At 52.9% G+C, this 18375-nt stretch overlaps 1 protein-coding gene across 1 annotated transcript; it reads left to right on the top strand.

The window, feature by feature from the left end:
• Positions 1 to 10694: 10694 nt before the first annotated feature.
• LOC119097019 (uncharacterized) lies at positions 10695 to 18350 on the top strand. The gene is made up of 6 exons (XM_037220035.1): positions 10695 to 11010; positions 11794 to 12011; positions 13087 to 13277; positions 16305 to 16405; positions 16999 to 17276; positions 18050 to 18350. Exons 1-6 carry the CDS (start codon positions 10806 to 10808, stop codon positions 18176 to 18178), a joined length of 1122 nt encoding a protein of 373 aa, XP_037075930.1. The 5' UTR covers positions 10695 to 10805; the 3' UTR covers positions 18179 to 18350.
• The last annotated feature ends 25 nt before the right edge of the window (positions 18351 to 18375 follow it).

The raw sequence follows: 18375 nt of genomic DNA, 5'->3' as shown, positions 1-18375 counted from the left end.
TACCATACAGGCAGACACTGGGAGTAGACAGAAGACCCTCGCAGACAAGACAAACAGACACTGGGAGCAGACAGCAGGCCAGGCAAGTAGATACTGGGAGTGTACAGCAGACCCTCGCAGACCAGACAGGCAGACACTGGGACCAGACGGATTCCGGAGACCGAACGGACCCGTTCGTACCGCAGCTACATGAACAGGAATCAGAGTGCCTATATCACGCCACTGTGGCAACACATGAGACTGGTAAGTGGCTAATGCGCTGTTTCCGCAGCGTGCAATGCTGGCAATGATGGATGGGGAGCACCGGAAGCTACTGATGATAGTAGGTAGCGCATTGGCCGAAAGAACCATCCATCTCACTACCATTTATTTCTCAATATCTCACCGCTAATTGGATGACGCTTGGTGTCCTTGGATGAGTATTAGTGATACCTCCACCAGAAAGTTTGTGTCGTTCGGTTTCAAAATGGTGGCCTGAACAGCGTAGATATCAGTACCTCATTTTTCATCTCTCCGACTTCATTCTCCGCGGACAAAGGCGGCGTCAGTAACGACAGAAGTAACACGTCGGGGGAAAATGTGGACGTATGAGTTGTTATTGCTGCGTTCCGTGTGTTGATTGATCAATGCGGACGGCATGCGTGCTGCCCAGCCTTACCAGCTGTCGCCTGCCCCCCCCCCCCCGCCCCCCGCGCGCCATGAGAGGCCGCACTCATGCCTACGCAAATACACAATCCGCGTGACGCAAATCTTGAAAGCTTTGCAGAGAGATTCACTGCCTCTCAAAGTTCAGAATACAAACACTCCCATCTGGGCTGCGCGCAGCGATTTTCACGCCCGCGCACCGGTACTCTGTGCACTTTGTACTACGATTTGCACGTCGTCAAGAGCTCAGGCTTGGGTATCATTATCAGCGTGTGATCGTGCCCGGATTTACCTGTCGCGGCTCTTGTGTGGCAGTGCTGTGCAGCGATTCGTTGTAAGAAGCGTTCAGAAAATCACCACGGGCGGACTGGAACGCACATTTTCTCCAGCTTTCGTAGGCGGTCTTTTGACGCGAAAATTTCGGCCTGTCGTGCGATCAGGTTTTTTGTCAGTGTAGTGAAAAAACTCACATGTTGATTTTATAGCTTGTTGGGATGCAACGCCGCTGCTAGCTTGTGGCGGTGCCCGGGTTCCGTGTCACCAGGGGCCTTAGGTGTTGGTTGTACATTTCTGAAATCGGTTTAAAGCCCTGACCAGGGTATGGTCCTTTCTTGGAAATTGTTGAGAACACAAGTAGTTCTCTGCCCGTAGTCGTCGCTGCCGCGGCACGTGCTTCCAACACTAAAGACCATTTGTAGGGTGGGAATTTCAACGATATAGCACATAAGCATTGGACAACAGCTTGGGTCGCCCGTGATGTGGCCCTCATGGGCACACCAACCTTGAGGCCTCTCCAGCGTCGACACCCGGCGCTGCCGTTCGTTGCAGACGGGCCGCCGCCGGCCTCCTGCCGACGGGAGCAGCTTCTCTCGATGCCGACGAGCGCCGAGCTCCTCAGCACCGAAGCCGACGGCCCGGCGAACGCGGCCGACGACGGGCCCGGGCGGGCCGTCCCGCCGCCAAGCGTAGCCGACATGCTGTCGAGGGGAGCCGACAGAACGGCGGGGACTGATGGTCGGCCGAGAGCGACCGAAGCTCTGGCGAGGGGCGCAGACGCTCTGGCGGGAGAGGCCGGCGTGGTGCCGACGGACGCGGAGGTCCTGCCGAAGGAAGCCGGCCTGCTGCCTGGCGGGCTCCAGCTGCAGCTGCCGACCGAGCTCGACGCTCTGCCGAGAGGATCCGACACCTTGCCCGCTGGAAGTCGACGCGCCGCCGTTAGGAGGCGACATGCTGCCGAGAGGGGCCGATTCGCTGCCCCGCCGGAGCCGACATGCCACTGTTAGGAGCCGACATTGCTGCGAAGGGGAGCCGATTCGCTGCCCCGCCGGACCCGACATGCTGCCGTTAGGAGCCGACATGTTGCTGTTGAGAGCCGACATGCTGCCGAGAGGATCCGCAATTCTTGCCGAGGAAGCCGCCGTGCTGGCGGGAGCAGCCGAGGGGCAGTCAGATGGAGCTGACCTGCTGTCGGCCGGTGAGTCAGATGGAGCTGGCCTGCTGTCGGCCGGTGAGTCAGATGGAGCTGACCTGCTGTCGGCCGGTGAGTGAGACGGTGTTGACTTACCGTCAACCGGTGATTCAGACGGAGCTGACCTGCCGTCGCCCGGTAAGTCAGACGGAGCTGACCTGCCGTCGGCCGGTGAGTCAGACGGTGCTGACCTGCCATCGGCCGGTGAGCCAGACGGAGCTGACCTGCCGTAGGCCGGTGAGTCAGACGGAGCTGACCTGCCGTCGGCCGGTGAGTCGGACGGAGCTCACCTGCTGTCGACCGGTGAATCGGACGGAGCTGACCTGCCGTCGGCCGGTGAGTCAGACGGAGCTGACCTGCTGTCGGCCAGTGAGTCAGACGGAGCTGACCTGCCGTCGGCCAGTGAGTCAGACGGAGCTGACCTGTTGTCGGTCTTAACACGGACCGCCGCTCCACAGCCGGCTGACGCGCGGTGCGGGGTTGGGGGAAGGGGGCTCGGCCTGGACAGGGCACAGCTGTGACCATTGCCGCACCTTCCTTTTCCACCGCGGGCGAGAGATGGGAGAAGACAGGCTGTTGACGAAAAGGACGACCTGTTAACTTTTCTCAGCCAGGCGGGGATAAATTCTGTCAGATTGTGATCCATAGGCAGATTGTGTCCTCAACGGTAACTATGGCGACTTGGGCGTATCGTCCCGGTGGGTTATCACTGCTCCTGATTGAAGTACGAAACGGCAACACTACTCCTGTCGGAGGTTTAAAAGTGCGTTCTCTTACCATGATTTTAACCCAGTTCAAGGAAGAATAACGTTTTGCAACGTTTTGGTGCGTTCACCCTGTTCAGTGCGCCGCCTTGCGCGTCTTGTGTGCGCCTGTCGATGACGGCCCGCGGCGGGCGCCCGACAGGAGCCGACACGATGGTGCAGTTCGTGCGCGAGACGCCGTCCGGAGGCTTCGAGGCGGTCTCGGTGGCCGAGGCGGCCCTCCTCTTCAGCCAGCCAGGCAGCTCGTACCAGGTGCCGTTCGGTTATAGGGCTATGTAGAACACGTACTGTGGTTCCGGCTCACCACACGGTAATGGAGTTCGGAAAGAGCCCGTGTCGGCAGACGTATTTTGTGTATGTATGAGCTTGACCGGTATTGTAATTGAATTGACCTGTATTGACCTGTATTTAACCGGTATTGTATTGCAAACGTTGGGGTGTGTACGTTGCGATATTTCTTCTCGGATTGTTGTCTGCTGCATCAGGAGTGACCTTGAGAAAGTGTTCTTTTGGTACACGAATTGTCTGCTGCATCAGTAGCGACCTCGGGAAAGTGTTCTTTTCGTACATTCATTTTTTGCATTATCAATCCATGAAGTTAAAGCAGTGTGAATGGTCTAAGACAACCATTTTCGTAATTGTCAATCAGTACGGTGTTTCCGGCTTGCTGTTTCATGACATGTGGACACTCATGATAATCAACTGTCCGAACGTGTCCCGGCCCTGACCCCAACGTAGCGTCTCTGCCTTCTCTCACTCCATGGCGGCCTCTCAGCCGATCTCAGAATGCTGGCACGTGTTGTGCGTCCCCCGCCACGTCGTGGACGGGGCCTTGACACCCCAAGTCGGCTGTGAGACAGCGCCGGATCCAGGGCGGCCTTTCTGACCCAGATGCGTCCCGCCAACGCTGCGGTGTCGCATTACCGCCGAGCATGGACATGGTGTCGGAACGGGCTCGCCTGGTGTAAACAAGCCCGCCTCGGCCGGTGGCCGGCCGCCGGCTTTTTGAGAAGAGGCCGGCTCATTGCGTCATCCGAACGCCCTGGTCCAGTTTGGGCTCCGGTCACTCCGTGTTACTTGTACTCTTTTTTACTTTTAACTCCGGTTACGGGGTTACTCGGAAAGAGAGCTTGCTCGTGTAGTGCTTGAGTGTAACGCAGTGGAAGTGATCTCCTCAAAGGTCTGTCCGAAAGCTGTGTGGAATGGCAGCGCTCTTCGCAACGGCCCAGGGGCATATATTTAACTGAGCATTCGAGAACATCTCTTACCTTATTCAGTCATTGCAGCTTGGGTGCCTGAATGTTGTTTCCCCGTGATGGCATTGTCGTCGTCTCTGCTTACACCCTCGGCACACCACCGGGTTCCACGAGCCCGCGTGCAGCCTCGCATAGAGTACCCACGTTAAAAGCACTCTTTAAAGGCGCTGTCTGCGAAGCAGAAGGTGCTCTTTAACCTAAGACTCCTCTCTGAATTAAATACCCAGTCTTCTGAGCGAGAGTATGGTCTGGCCGGCTACGGGACCTCATGTGCATAGCACGCTGTGGAAAACATCACTGCACCCGAACATCTTATCACCTGACGTTTGCCGAGGAGCTGTCTGCGTCCCCATGACGTCACAGGAGCGCCTGCGGCACGACGATTTTTTCAGTGGAGCTGCGACTGTCTGATGACATGGTAATCCCCAGCTCCCAGCCTGGACTGGCCAGGAGCCCGCCCGCCCGCCCGCCCTGTCTATTCATCGCGCTCGCTGACAGTACGGCGTTTGCGTGCTGTCGATGGGGGCGGGGCGGGAGCTCGCCGGGTGCCCCCGCCACCCCGCGCGTCTCGTGACTCCTCGGGCCGTGTTCCAGATCCTGCCCGGGGAAGACCGGCACTCGCCGTCGGTGGCGCCGCTCTCCCGCTGAGGGCGGCGGCGCCCGCTGGCCGCGGCGCGCACGGGCTAGTGATAGTGCGGCCGTGAGTCGGTCCGGACGTGTTCGCGCCATCCCGCCGCCGCCCACGCGCCAAAGTAAGCAGAGGCGGGAGGGACGCGATGGCGGTTGCCATGACAACGCCATGTCCGGTTGGTATGGCTGATTGTACGGGTCCTGCAGCCGTCGGAAAAGAGCATGCAACGAAGACGGTGCGGTGATTCTAAGGTTGTGCTTCGGACGGGAGGTTCCCTCTAACTGATCTTTGAAGCGTTAACCTTCGTAACGTTTATTCATGAAACGAATACGGTGAGGTGATTGTAAAGTTGTGATTCAGGCGAAGTGATCTCTCCAACTGATCTCTTAAGCATTAGCGTTGGTAATGTTAGTTCCTGTAACGAAGACGGTGTGGCGATTATAAGACTGTGGTTCGGAAAAGATGTTCTCCCCAACGAATCTCTTGTTCGTTAGCGTTCGTGGCTGTTCGTTGTGTTGCGCTATGCCGCGCTTTAGTACTATCTCGCCATTAGGTCCAGAAGTCACGTGATAGCCTTCACCCCATGTCATTGCGAGCCAGCGGCTAGTCATATCATACCACCGTTTTGTGATTGCGCAGAAGTTTTTCAATAAAGCTGTTTGTGTGTCTGCAACACGGTGTGCATTTAAGAGAAGACTAAGAGAAGAATGTACCTATAACACGGTATGCATTTAAGAAAAAACGAAAAGGAGAATGCAATAGCTTTTGGGTTCTACTGACTCCGAACGTCGTAAAGCGGGTCTTACCAGTGCGGTTCAGACTTAGACATTTGTAGCGCATCAAGTTTCTTGAAGGCATGTGTTGCTCCCAGTCCGTTACTCCGACTTAAGCCTGACATGATGCTCTTTTGGCTAACTAGAGAAATAAAAAGTGCATGTAACCGGCCAAACATGACAGTTGTGGGCGCTGCACGACCTACAGCAGTCGATGTGCCCCAAACCAAAAATCATCATCATCATCACCAACCCTTCGGGAATATTGCAGAAGCAAAGGCTTATGGTTTCGTATCGCTTGGACATGTCGACATGCGCAAGAGAGAATGGAATGCTTGAAACACCGTTATTACCAAGGGCGTATACAGCAGGCGTCCTAAATTTAACAACGGACCTGTTTGTGTCGCGTAGGAGTCTACACGGTTCACCTCAAATCCCGGTGAGCACCCTCCCCATTCCAGGGTTTTTAAAGTTTTTAGGTCTGGTCAAGAGCACTGAGCCTGCTAAAACTTTCGCGGGCGATGGCCAAGGACTTCGCCGGGCGTCAGCTGCCGCCGCTGGTCGGGTCCCCTGCACGAACTCCGTTGGGCATTAGCTGGCACCGTTGGTCGGGTCCCCCTGCACGGACTCCGCCGTGCGTCAGCTGGCGCCGCTGGTCGGGTCCCCCTGCACGGACTCCGCCGGGCGTCAGCTGCCGCTGCTGGTCGGGTCTCCCGGCCTAAAGCTGGTGTCGCTGGTCGGGTCTCCCTGCCCAAAGCTGGCGCCGCTGGTCGGGTCTCCTCTCCGAAACCGATCGCAGTTACTCGGTGTTGTGAATGCAAATGGATGATCGGGTTTTCAGTTGAATCCATTTCGTAGTGTTAACAACAAACGTTTTGCACATTCTCTTAAAAATAACCCTATGCCAACACCGCAGGACACGGCAACACCATTTCACATTATCACATCACACAAATCGTACACATCGTCGCATTACATGCATACCAGGTTTCCGACCACACTCCGTCTCTCACTACGCCAGTTGTTTGATCTGAGCTGATCTTGCCGCCCCTCCCGCACCCCATTTTCCTCCCAGATCCCTCGCCCTTTCCCACATCACATATCTGTCTGGCAGCCTTCGATCTGGTGGTTTCCTTCCGTCTTTTCTTGTTTTCGGCGCCTTAGTTTGATTTGATCAGTATCGTGAATTGACGCAGTTTTGTCTCAAATTCTGTCATGTTGGTATTTTTATTGGCAATTCACCATTCATTTTCCAAGTCACGGTGTCCCCTTAAGACCCGAGTAACTTGGTTTCGCGTCATGGAAGACAGTTTGACAGGCTGGTGCATGATTTGGTGAATAATTTGGTTTAGACAGATCGGTGCATAATTTGGCATTGGAGGTGTTGAAATTTCGTTAATTTGGTGCGACAATAAGTAATTGTAACTTTTGCCGCTCAATACAGAATTACGGCTTACAAAAAGTACAATACGAAAATACGGTACGAAAAAAATACGATACAATACGAAAATACAGCTCATAGTATCAATTTTTGATATCGGTGATATGAATTTTCCATATCATATCATTTCTTTGCCCATCTTGGTATAGCTTTTTGTCCGATTCCTCCCATTGCAAGCCAGGTTAAAGTCAGAGCTTCGTACTTCCAGCGATTTTTTCGATTTCTTCTCTAGAAATAATGTTGAATCTCTGTCAGTTCGCGCTCAATTACTTGCCTGGATCGTTTGCTCTCACAATTTTCCACGCTCGCATATCTCGCAAAAATATCGACACCAGGCATTGCAGTCTCCATAGGCCGCTCAGCGTCGGCTCGTGGTTAACACCAGGTCATGGTCGACAGGTGGACGGAAATGCTGACCCATTTGAAAGAGGGTACCATTATTAAACGCCTTTAGGGACATAAAATTGCAAATTTCTGTTGATATTTGGCTTTTGCGGGACTGCGAAGTAGTGCTGTAATCGGGTGGTGATGAAACTGATGCAGTTAAGGAAGAATCTCTATTTTTCCGTCCGTGCTGCTGTAACTGTAATATTTCCAGAGGACATCCTCAAGTTGTAAAAAAGATTTACACAGTCTCGTTTTAGCTGTACGAATTAATTTAAAAGGCATTCAGAAACGTTATTTACGATGGTCGTTGCGCGCACGGCGCCCGCCGTTTGGCGTTGCTTGCAATTGCCAACGCCGTTCGGTTTTACGGAAAGTGCGACCCAGACTATGGCTGTCCTTGCTACCCGAGATTGCCGACGTGTCAGTGGGCTTTACGACTCAGCTGCTAACGCTAGATGGCGTTTCCTGCCTCTCATCCTGCCAGGGACGGCGTGGACCACGAGGAATCGAACCCCGTACCTCTGGTTTACCAGGCGCGCAGAGGTTAACGTAGGCCGGTTCACCACTACCCTATCGGTACCCAGCGCGCAGGCTCAAACATTTTGATGTTATTGATTTCACTGGTCGATTATGCCGGAGAATGAACGTTTTCAGGCAAACGTGGAACTGTCTTGTTTTTGGACTCATTTCGACTCACTCCATTCAACATTAATGATGTCCCTTATTTCTTTCCACGCAAGGGGTCATCTTGAGTAGAACACTTAAGGAGCACATTGTTCTCAGTCAAGGATTGAAGGGCTATTCTGTCCCACTGCGGTGTATCTTCCGACCGTTATTCTGGCGACACGAGGCGGAATCCTCGGCCGATCCGGAGGTCCTCAGAAGGATAATCATGTCCCGTTGGTCCGCTTCCTGACTCGGGGAGGCCTTCTGATACGCAACAGTTGGCCCCGGATCGACGCAGTAAACCTCACTGACGCAACGACATCCCTGATCGCCACAGATGGTCAAATAATGCCTAGTCCGGCTGAACGGACCCACGCTGATATTGGGATGGGGTCCACCGTTCGGTACTGAGAACCATGACTGGCACAGGCCCCTTCCATCACTTCAATGTAAGCACTTATGATAAGCTCTCATGTTCCGTCCATTGCCAAAGGGTCCCGACCAACGTAAGAGGCCCTCTATCATTCGGGCTCCCGTCGTCGTTCCCGTTGAGCAAAGCTTACCCCGACCGATTTGAGGCCCGTTGTTGACACATAATACCCCGTTAGGCACTGTGGGCCCCTGTGCGATACAATAGCCCCGACCAATGTAAATCGCGGGCCCAGCCTCTTCCCTGCTTGGGAAATGGGCCACCAGAGTTCAGACCAGCACTGAACCGACTGTTCGTTGTTGGTGAGCTCTGGCGGACATAGAGAACGCCCTGCCTCGGGAGCTCATATCGGTGCAAGAGGTCCTCTTACTTGCATTTGAGATCTTTTTGAGATCTTTTTGAGATCTTTTGAGATTGAGATCCGGACCTTTTAGCCTTCCAATCGGGCCGTTAATATTTGGTCTCTTCCCTTTCGCTTCGACCTTCAGACCTCTCTTCGGGTCTCCTTCGAGACCGCTCCGACTCGGGGTCACTTGCCGCCACAGGACCCCTGTTAGGCGCTGGCCCCTGACCAACACAGGAGCCCTTCATTGTGTTATGGACTGCAAACGTTGCAAATCGCGGGCTCTGGCCTCGTTCCTGCATGGAAAAGATGTTTCAAGGGCTCAGACTGACTGTCAGACAGACAGACTCAGATGACTGTCCGGTATTCGTGGTCGGACCTCTGACATTCCGGGTCACAACCATGGGCCATGATTCTTTATGTGACCCACAGTCAGTCATTCGGGCCCATACATCCTCCAACCGGGGGCACCTTATCGTCGGTTCCAGTGGGCCGCCCGGGCCCCTCTTTGGGCTTCATCAAACACGTTCCTGGGTCGAACTGGGGCCCTTGCGACCACGGGACCCCCTGTTAGGCGCTGTGGGCTCCTGACAGATACAAGGCCCCCGACCAGTGATCTCTGGCCCCGGCTTTGTCGCTGCTTGGGAAGTGGGCCCCCAGGCCCACACCGATACGGAGGCGACTGCACGGTACTGGTGTTGTCTGACCAATCTCTTTGAGGGCCCACCCTTGCACAGCGGGCTTCTAACTAAGACTCCGACCAGCCTCTCGTGCCTCTAGAAATTCCAACTGGGCACTGGATCGTCGAACCCGGTGGTCCCTCTAGGATCTTTGGGCCTCCTCGAACACTGTCTCTGACCGACTCGGGGCCGCTTGCCAACTCAGGGCCCCAGTGGCTGTGGGGCCTTGACAGACGCTGGGACCCGACCAATGTAAATCACTGCATCAGGCTTTATTCCTGTCTGGGGAATCGACTTTCAGGCCCATGCCGCCACGGCTGCGACTTCGTGTTATTGGTGGTGTCTGACCAACATGTAGACCCATGTAGACCCTCAGGTGGCCCGTGATCAGCGCGCAGGGCCCTCTGGCTGGCATTGGGGTGCCCAGCATGCGGGCCAGGGTCACCGAATGCGACGTCCGGCATGTCTTTCGGGTCCCTTGGGCCCCTTTACATTTGAGGCACCACATTTCTACTTAACATTTTACTTTCGGGTCTACGGCCGCCATTAGTTTCCGGGGGACCTTTGGGCCCCCGGAACCTGGGGGGGGGGGGGGGGGGCAGGTGCCCCGTATGCCTCCTCTGCTCATGCTATTACCCAAGGCCACATAAGAAAGCCAAAATGCTGCCCTTATTTAGCACCACACTAGGTGGATGTTTGATGGCATTCGCTCAAGTTCGCCCTCCGCCAGTTGCAATTAACGCCAAAATGCAGCATTTCTGGGCTGTTTGTGGGATGAGGAATCCATGTGCAGTACAGCTTCTCAGCCTTGTCTGGTTGATCGGTAACGAGAAAGGACAGTAGGAACAAACCTCGGGGGTCACTAGACTAGTCAAGAAGCTGTAAGATAGTTAAAAGCCTCGCAAAAAAGCCAATTAACGTCTGCTCTGCATTCAAGCGCCGTCCGGAGCTGTCCCGCACGGCTGTGCCGATGATATATGCTTTTTTCTTCCACCTCAACGCCGACGTTACAAGCCAGTGCCCATGAATGTGTGTCTGCTGAAACGGGCACCCACTAGTATTTGCCTCACGGGAATACAGTATGAATATACCCTACCCGGTGCAAAGCGGGAACAAAAAGGTTCTGCTTTTTCTATTTTCCTCGTTTTATTTATTCGCCGGTCATGATTTGGAGGCCCAAACCGGGGAATATGGTAGCTACGGTTAGCGGCAAACACGAATTAAATAGACAGACACCAGAGACCGTTGACATTTAGTGATAGTTCTGTTGTTCTGGTTGTGGGACCTAACTTGTGCGGGTCTTACCAATATTTGGGTAACGATGAGCATAGAAACCATTGACGGACAGGAGGTGATCGTGGTAGTAACATCTCCGTCGCCGACTTTTGGTATTGATGACGGTGTGGCCACAGAAGAGTCTACTGAGCCTGCCACTAAGAAGCGCGCAAGGGGCAAGGCACAGGTATGGGATGAACTGTGTACAGTTCCTTCAAATGAAGCTCTCACCCAGTGGTTTAAGGAAAGTGGTGAGTAGTAACGACCCCCGATAGGTGCGGTTTGTTTGTTTATGATGCTTGTTATTTCACGATGCGGGCTGCAATGCTCGCAGAACAGTCAAGAACTTGTGAAAGGTATAATTAGTTGTGATGGCTATTGACTGGTGGGGCAAGTTGCTGACTTGAGTTTGATTAAGATAGCTCAGCTCATGTCAGGCTGGTTTGGATCTGATCTGATTTGATTAAGTCAGATGGGATCATGTTAAGTCATGTCAGCTCTGACCAGGATTGGGTGTTAATAGTCAGACTCAGCTGCTGAGGCTTTATGGCATTGGCTGCCTCTCACCCTGGCAAGAACTGCATGGCACACATAGTGGGGAGTCAAACCTGTACCTCTGCCCCTATATACCTGTAGGTCATGCATCCAGAATGCTTCCCCTGGATGATGATATGGGATGGTATAACAATATTTGCATATAACACCATAAGCATGATGCGTAATATTGCTCTATTTGCAAAATTGTATCTAAGTATTAATTTTCAAACCCTAATGAATTTGAACTTGAAAGGCTAAATTCCCAAGTGCACATGCTTTGAAACATATTTGATGACTGCATTTGTCACTTTACATGCTTGGTCATCATGTTAGGGCCTGCAACCTGCTAGGAGTGAGGCATCACCTTGCTTGCACATGTTACTGCTGAGCATTGGGAAGAATGTAGATAGTTTCTTATAATTCTTGTAACACATTTTTTTTCTAACTATAGACCCCTTGGAGATACCAACCTTGACAGCTTTCTTTTGTCATCACAGAAACAGCAAGTGGCTACAAATGGTGCAGGAGACGAACCTCATACACATCTCGGGGTGCCAAAGAGTACTTTCAGTGCACTGGTGCTGGATGCCTGGTGCAACTGGAAGCCCTGTATGAGAGCTCCAGTGAGAACATTATCATCTCCACCAATGGCAAAGAGCACCAGCATGAGGAGCGATCCCATTCTGGCTGGGGTCTTTCAGAGGAAACCAAAAGCGTGAGTTCACCACCTCTGTCTGTGACTTGCATTGGTGGATTCATGGTCATGGACATGTCCTGGTGATTGTCCATGGTGGACATTGTGACCAGGAACAGATGCTCTCAGGATTTAAGTAGGTTTAAGTAGTCCACATAGCCCCACCTGGGTGATATCCTGATGAAGATCTTAAGCAGTGTTGTATGACTGCTGTGAAACTGAATGTTATTCATGGATTCATGCTGCTCTGATGGTTATCTGGGAGTGGGTAGTTAGGAACCCAGTAGTTTCTTTCTTCCTATTGCAATACCCAAATGCAGTTAATTGCAGAGCTGGCAACAATATTTTGTACTTGAGATGGGTGCTGGGACTCCTCATACCAGAAGAAATTGACTTTCAATAGATTAGGAGGTTCTGGTCAAATGACATTATCAAGCAGTCATTGGCTACATGAAGAATACGTGACACTTCAAAGCCTGTCCTTGGTTGATATTCTATCAATGGCTGGCCTGTCCGGCCTGGCCGGCCACGTGCAGGACGGGCCAGGGATGGCAGCTGTTCATGCGGTCTTTGGTCAAATGTCACTTTGAGGATGAGTACATGGCACAAAATGCTTAGTTCCTTCAATGGAACCGATGCATACATGATAATGTTGTTTAACCAGCACCTCATGGAATAATGAAGGCCTGTTGTTTTCGGGACAACAATTTCCAACTCATGATGCCTAAATTCATAAGATGACAATGAACATAAGATGTCTTTCTTGCTAAAAGTTTGGTGGTCGGCCCAGTTCTTCCATGTTGGTTATCAGGACGGCTAAGGATCCAATTGCTCCTCCAGTTGTCTGCTATATCATATTCACGGATATCCAGAAAATAAGGAATCATGCCAATGCTGGTTTACTAGATAATGCAATGTTACTTGGTCTCTGTATGATCCTGCTGCACATACAATTTTTGAACATGCTGTTGTGTAATTGCATCTGTTATAACTGCAGCCTTGTCTAACATTATTGGTGTGTGGCGTCCAACGCACCACCACAACGGCTCCGCGGTGACCCACCTCATCACCGGCGACTGCGGACCGGCGCCGGCAGGAGGCGACCCGGCTGTTCCGGGCTGGCATCACCAAGGCGCCGGTGATGGACTCCGAACTGCGCCAGCTGGGCTTCACGGGCTTCACGGCCCGCCAGCTGACCAGCTTCCTGGCGCGCCTGCGCCGACAGACGCGCGACGAGTCCGTCCTCGAGGAGTACTCGGAGCTGAGCGTCTGGTCCAGCGGCGGACGGTAACTCCCCCAGGCCGCACCGCCCTCCAGCGCGCCGCGCCCGGACCAACACCGGCGCCGGCGGCGCAGCGCAGGGCGGCGCAAACGCGGGCTCATCGGTGGTCAGAGGAATGCACCCGTGTTGAATTTTGTGTTCATGTGGCTACTGTGCCTTGGCTGTGTCGTTCTGTTGAAGGCATCTTGTTAGCTGTGACTTAATGGTTGCAAGATTGGAACAGCAACTTACAATGTGCTTAGCAGGCTGTGATTTTACATGCTTATATTGTTGCCTGTTTATGTGTCAGATATCGTGCATTATACTTCATTGTTACCTGAGCGTCTTCTTTTATTTCCTGTAGCGTCGTCAGCATTGTGGGGATGGAAACTTCATGTGGGCATACAGAGAGGTCAATTGTGCTGTTCTCCTGGCTGGTTTCGCTTGCTTATTTTCCACAGTTCAGCAGCAGTTTCTGTGCCAGTATTCTGCAAAACCCTTCAGCCCTTTTGATGTTTGATGTCATGCACCTCGGGCATTTGTCCGGCCCACGCTGGTGGCGGCAGAGGGACACGAAGGCTCCTGCGGGCCGCGAATGGACCGGGCATCTCCAGTTGATGACTTACAGCACAAGACGTTTCTCGGAATGCGGGAACGGGCAGAACCTGTGACACAAAACTGTTTTGGGAGAGTGGTGCTTTGGCTAAGTTCAAATCAGCAAAATTATTGTCACCTAGTCGAGCATAGTGAAAACACACATTGCAGGACTGTAACGCATGCCTGCATAAATACACACGTGAGCATATTTCCAGCTTCCGCTAGTGGTATGGCACTAGTTATATCGCTCCCCCTGCATCGTTTGTACATTGATACTCTTCTGCTGGCTCTATGTTGCGTTACTCGCTGCAAGCTTTGTGGTTGTCGCGCTGGTTGTGGACCGTTTGCCTGATGACTCAACAGTTGCCTAGTTCCATCCTCGATGGTTTCTCTATGTTTCCTTCTGAAATCAACGTTCCATTTTCCCGACACTGGCCTGGTACTTGCTGTTCATGCGTTGGCCCTCGACTGGTCGCGGTTTTCCTGCCGCCTACTAACAGGAGGCTATGTTGGTTCTTCTGTTGCTTCTCTTACGTCAGCAGCTGTTGATCAGCTCGTTACCACTGCTGGTTATTGTTTTGCACGTAAAGATGTTGGCCCGGCCTGCGGCGGTTTTGTTGTACATTGTTACGCGCCAGGAATAGGTACCTAAACGCGTGGACAAAACAAACAAAAAAGGCCAAAGCAGTGTGTACTACACATTTGGAAACTACTCGGGCTGCAGTGCTCGTCTTGGTCTGTTCTTTCACTATGTATTACATGCACATGCACACATTCACGAGCATCAGTTCACCAGTAAACGTAATATTATGTGCAGGTATTCACTTTCTCTTGTCAAATGTGTTTTGCGATCTCTTCACATCATTGGTGTACTGCCTATATGACGTTTCAGCAAGTAACGTCTCCCAGCCCTTGTTTATGGCACTAGCGTTGGTGGCTACTATTCCGAACATTTGTTTCACCTAAACGACACCTCGTGGTAAACGTTCCGTAGAACGGATGGGAGCTGATTGGTGATCGGGCCCGAAAAATGACGCACCGGGACCTGCGCTGCGACTCACGGCTGGTTTGAAAGCGAAACGTGCGACCGTATTCGGGCGTGTCCTTGAAGTACGGTCTATGTTAGCAGCTTTTTACCTGTGATATTGTATTGATTTCGAATGAAAGGGACCGTACAATGATTAACATACGTGGAAGTTGTAATGTAACATGTATTTCGAACGAATTTTCGGCCACGAACCTTGCTCGCAGATGCGGAAAGTACAAATGTGATACGGACACCAGATGCCAGGCGTGCCAGCGTTTTTCCTAAGAACACACGTGATGAAGTGCCTCGCATTGCCCACGCCTCGACCGAACCAATTACAGTAAATCACAGACGATAAAATACCCCCGCTCTGTACAAGTGAAATGTACTAGCTTTGCACCAATAAAATGTGCTGGCGTTTTTCAAGCGAAATACACTAGCTTTCACTGGCCAAGCACTAGCTCTGTGTTTTTTCGTCCGTTTTTTATGATTTGTTCGGTCAAAGTGTGAGCGATTTACATAGTTTTATCACGTGTGCTCTGAGGAGAAAACGCTTTCAACATTGTCTGGTGTTCATTTTAAGTTTTTACTTTTTGAAGCTGTGAGCAAGGTCCGTAACCAACAATTGATTCAAAATGCATATAATTTAACGGCTGTTACAGATAAACTCACTGTAAGGCCATTGCAATGCTATTGCATACTTAACATGTGTTACGTTTCACGAGCACTGTACCATCTAAGCGGTATTGTATATTGTTGATCAGACTGGTATGGTATTGTTTTGATCAGATTGGTGTTGTACTTGCATCTTGTTCGGTGGCCGGACCAATTACGCACTCCGGTGGCGGGCCAGCTCACGAGCCGCGGTGACGTGACGTATATTCAAAAGGGAATTGAAGGCAAAGGGTGAGGCGTAGGACGTAGGCCGTGAGGACAATGATAAGGTGATAGGTTACGGTACGCTGCCAGGGGCCAGCTCATGTCAGTGATAAAGAGCCGGGCTCAGCAGGTCGGTTGAAGTGGGCAGTGATTAAGGTTGCAGGATTGCGGAAGACTGTAGCCCGAGACACGAAGCGCGGGATGTATGTGCGCTGTATGTGAACAAGATAAGGACGACATTATTTCCAAACTTATTTTCAGTTTCAGAACAAAAATGACGAGCTGGCCAGGGGCGCATCCGTCAGCTCGATACCCACGTGCGGCGGCCGGCTCTGTCAATGTATCTTTTCTGTTGATGTATTTTGAGCTATGGCTCGATCGACGCTTTTTTAGGTGAAGGTCTCAAATACCAGCGTTTGGTCATTGTCACCCAGCCTCAGCTGCTGAGGTTTCCGACTGCACCCTGGCATTCGGCCTCTAGCTCGCTCCAGTGCGGTCCGGCCCGGCCCGTGACCTTTACGCGGCATACCGACCCTGCTCATGCCCCCAGGAACTCCCCGGACGGCGCTGCGTCCCCGCCCCCCAAGAGACCCGCCATCAGGATAGTGGCCAAGAGTCCCCCGGAGCCCGCTGAGCCGCCGACAATGGACGGTGAGGCACCGCAGACCGCCGGATATTTACGGAGTACTGTGCTGACTACCATGGACTTTTCAGTATGGAAAATCAGACTCGCTAGTCGATGTTTTTCACCTCGCTTCGGATTAGCGGTCGTTACTTTCCAACTTTTCCTTCATAACTGCGTAAATAGACCAGTGCCAGGGGCACCAGTAGGTGTCGCGCCTGCGGTCCTCGGATTAACCTCACTCAAAATTTGAACGTTGCATTGGAAGGGATGCTCACCGAGACCGCGTGACATGCATTTTACAAAGCTGAAGACAACGACTTTGGATAATAGTTAGGGATGATCAAGCGAGGTGCAAGGTGCGATTTGCCGAAAAACGCTCAAATGACCGTGGGGCTTCTTGTGAACGGGTAAAGGGACGTGCTTTTCTCTGTAAGCACTGTGAACAGTTTTCCATTCCATTCAACACCTCGCATACCTTTCGTGGTCATACAAACCACAACCATTTTGCAAGTAAGCTTGGTCATTTGTCGGGTCAGTCAGCGCGTGAACGAGACACCATCTAGCCCGACACCGCCCCTCCCGACGCGGCCGTGACCTGGTTGGGTCGGCGCGTCCACAGAGGCTGCTATCGCCCAGCTGGTGGCCAGCAGCCTGGAGGCGCGCGAGCAGGCGTACTGTGCCTACAGCCAGTTCGCCGTGGGCGCGGCGCTGCTCTGCGCCGACGGCCATGTCGTCACCGGCTGCAACGTCGAGAACGCCTCGTACGGCCTGACCAACTGCGCCGAGCGCACGGCCGTGTTCCGCGCCGTGGCCGAGGGCCGCCGCCGGTTCTCGGCCGTCGCCATCGCTGCCGAGATGGGCGACGTGTTCGTCGGCCCGTGCGGCGCCTGCAGACAGGTGGGTGATGACGTGCCGACGCCGGCGGGGTCTGCTAGCTGGTGGCGTGGATCTGGGCGCCTCCAGCCATCGGAGAGATTAGTGCGGGCTTGTCACCATTCAAACGAGGCCGACCCCAGGCATGGGAACGGTGCTGGGAAATCAGGATTGTTGCTTGTAAGCCGCCGGGGGCTTGGGTGCAGCCATGAGTGCAGGTTACAGTATTGCAACATTCCTGAACAAATTGAAATTTTAAAAGGCTTTCAAATCGCTTTGTCAGACACTGGATGTCTCGACGACAATCAGTTCGAAAGACGTTACGACGTGGTTACATGGCACCGTCGCACCACGTCCATCGACTAATATGCGCGAAATGCATTTCGATCGGACAATGTGGCGTCGGGTCCCCTCCCCATGATGTACAGCGCGATTCAGAGCAAGGATACAACCGTATTTATCCTACATCAGTAGCTGGAAGCAACCCATCGCATATCTTCCCATTTTTAGGTCATTGATGAACAGTGAGTGTGCAAAACAAAGTAGTTTCCGGCCCGTACGCCCACATGGTGCGATGGGAAACGGCACAGTTATGGCTGCGCCTAGACCAAGATCCCGGACAGCGGTCTACGACATACCGGCCAGTAGAGAATAAAATGTGGCAAGCCCGTGTGAGAGGAACATATGAGTAAAGATGGGCGGCGAGCAAAGCGCACGGTGTGGACTATCACACGGCGTTTTGTTCCAGGTGCTGGCGAAGCGCACGATGCGGATTGTCACATGGCGCTTTGTTCCAGGTGCTGGCCGAATTCAATCCGGAGATGCCGGTGATCCTGGCGAAACCGGACGGCCAGACCAAGAGGACCAGTATGAAAGAACTGCTGCCGATGCCGTTCCTCCCGAAGGACGTTCCTTTCAAGAAGTGACGCTCGCGCGCGATGTGAGGAAACATGGCCCCCGATGGTCGTCAGGCGGCGTGCCTGTGGTGCGCCGCTGTTTCCGTGTCCGCTCTGCCTGTGATGTGGCGCAGCGTGGGAGGGGCCTCATCCTGGTGACAGCGAGCGCAGGGGGAACCCCGCGCCGGAATCTCGGCGGTCTCCGCGTCCACGCATCTGTAAATACA

The sequence above is a fragment of the Pollicipes pollicipes genome, unplaced genomic scaffold (genome assembly GCF_011947565.3).
Source record: "Pollicipes pollicipes isolate AB1234 unplaced genomic scaffold, Ppol_2.1 Scaffold_4295;HRSCAF=5057_pilon_pilon_pilon, whole genome shotgun sequence".
NCBI classification, from domain to species: domain Eukaryota; kingdom Metazoa; phylum Arthropoda; class Thecostraca; order Pollicipedomorpha; family Pollicipedidae; genus Pollicipes; species Pollicipes pollicipes.
This window is presented reverse-complemented; position numbering and strand designations above follow the sequence as displayed.

Coding starts and splice junctions, on each gene's coding strand:
- LOC119097019 (XM_037220035.1), top strand. CDS start 10,806: ATGAGCATAGAAACCATTGACGGACAGGAGGTGATCGTGGTAGTAACA. Junction 11,011..11,793: donor CCAGTGGTTTAAGGAAAGTG/GTGAGTAGTAAC, acceptor TTGTCATCACAG/AAACAGCAAGTGGCTACAAA. Junction 12,012..13,086: donor TTTCAGAGGAAACCAAAAGC/GTGAGTTCACCA, acceptor CGGCGCCGGCAG/GAGGCGACCCGGCTGTTCCG.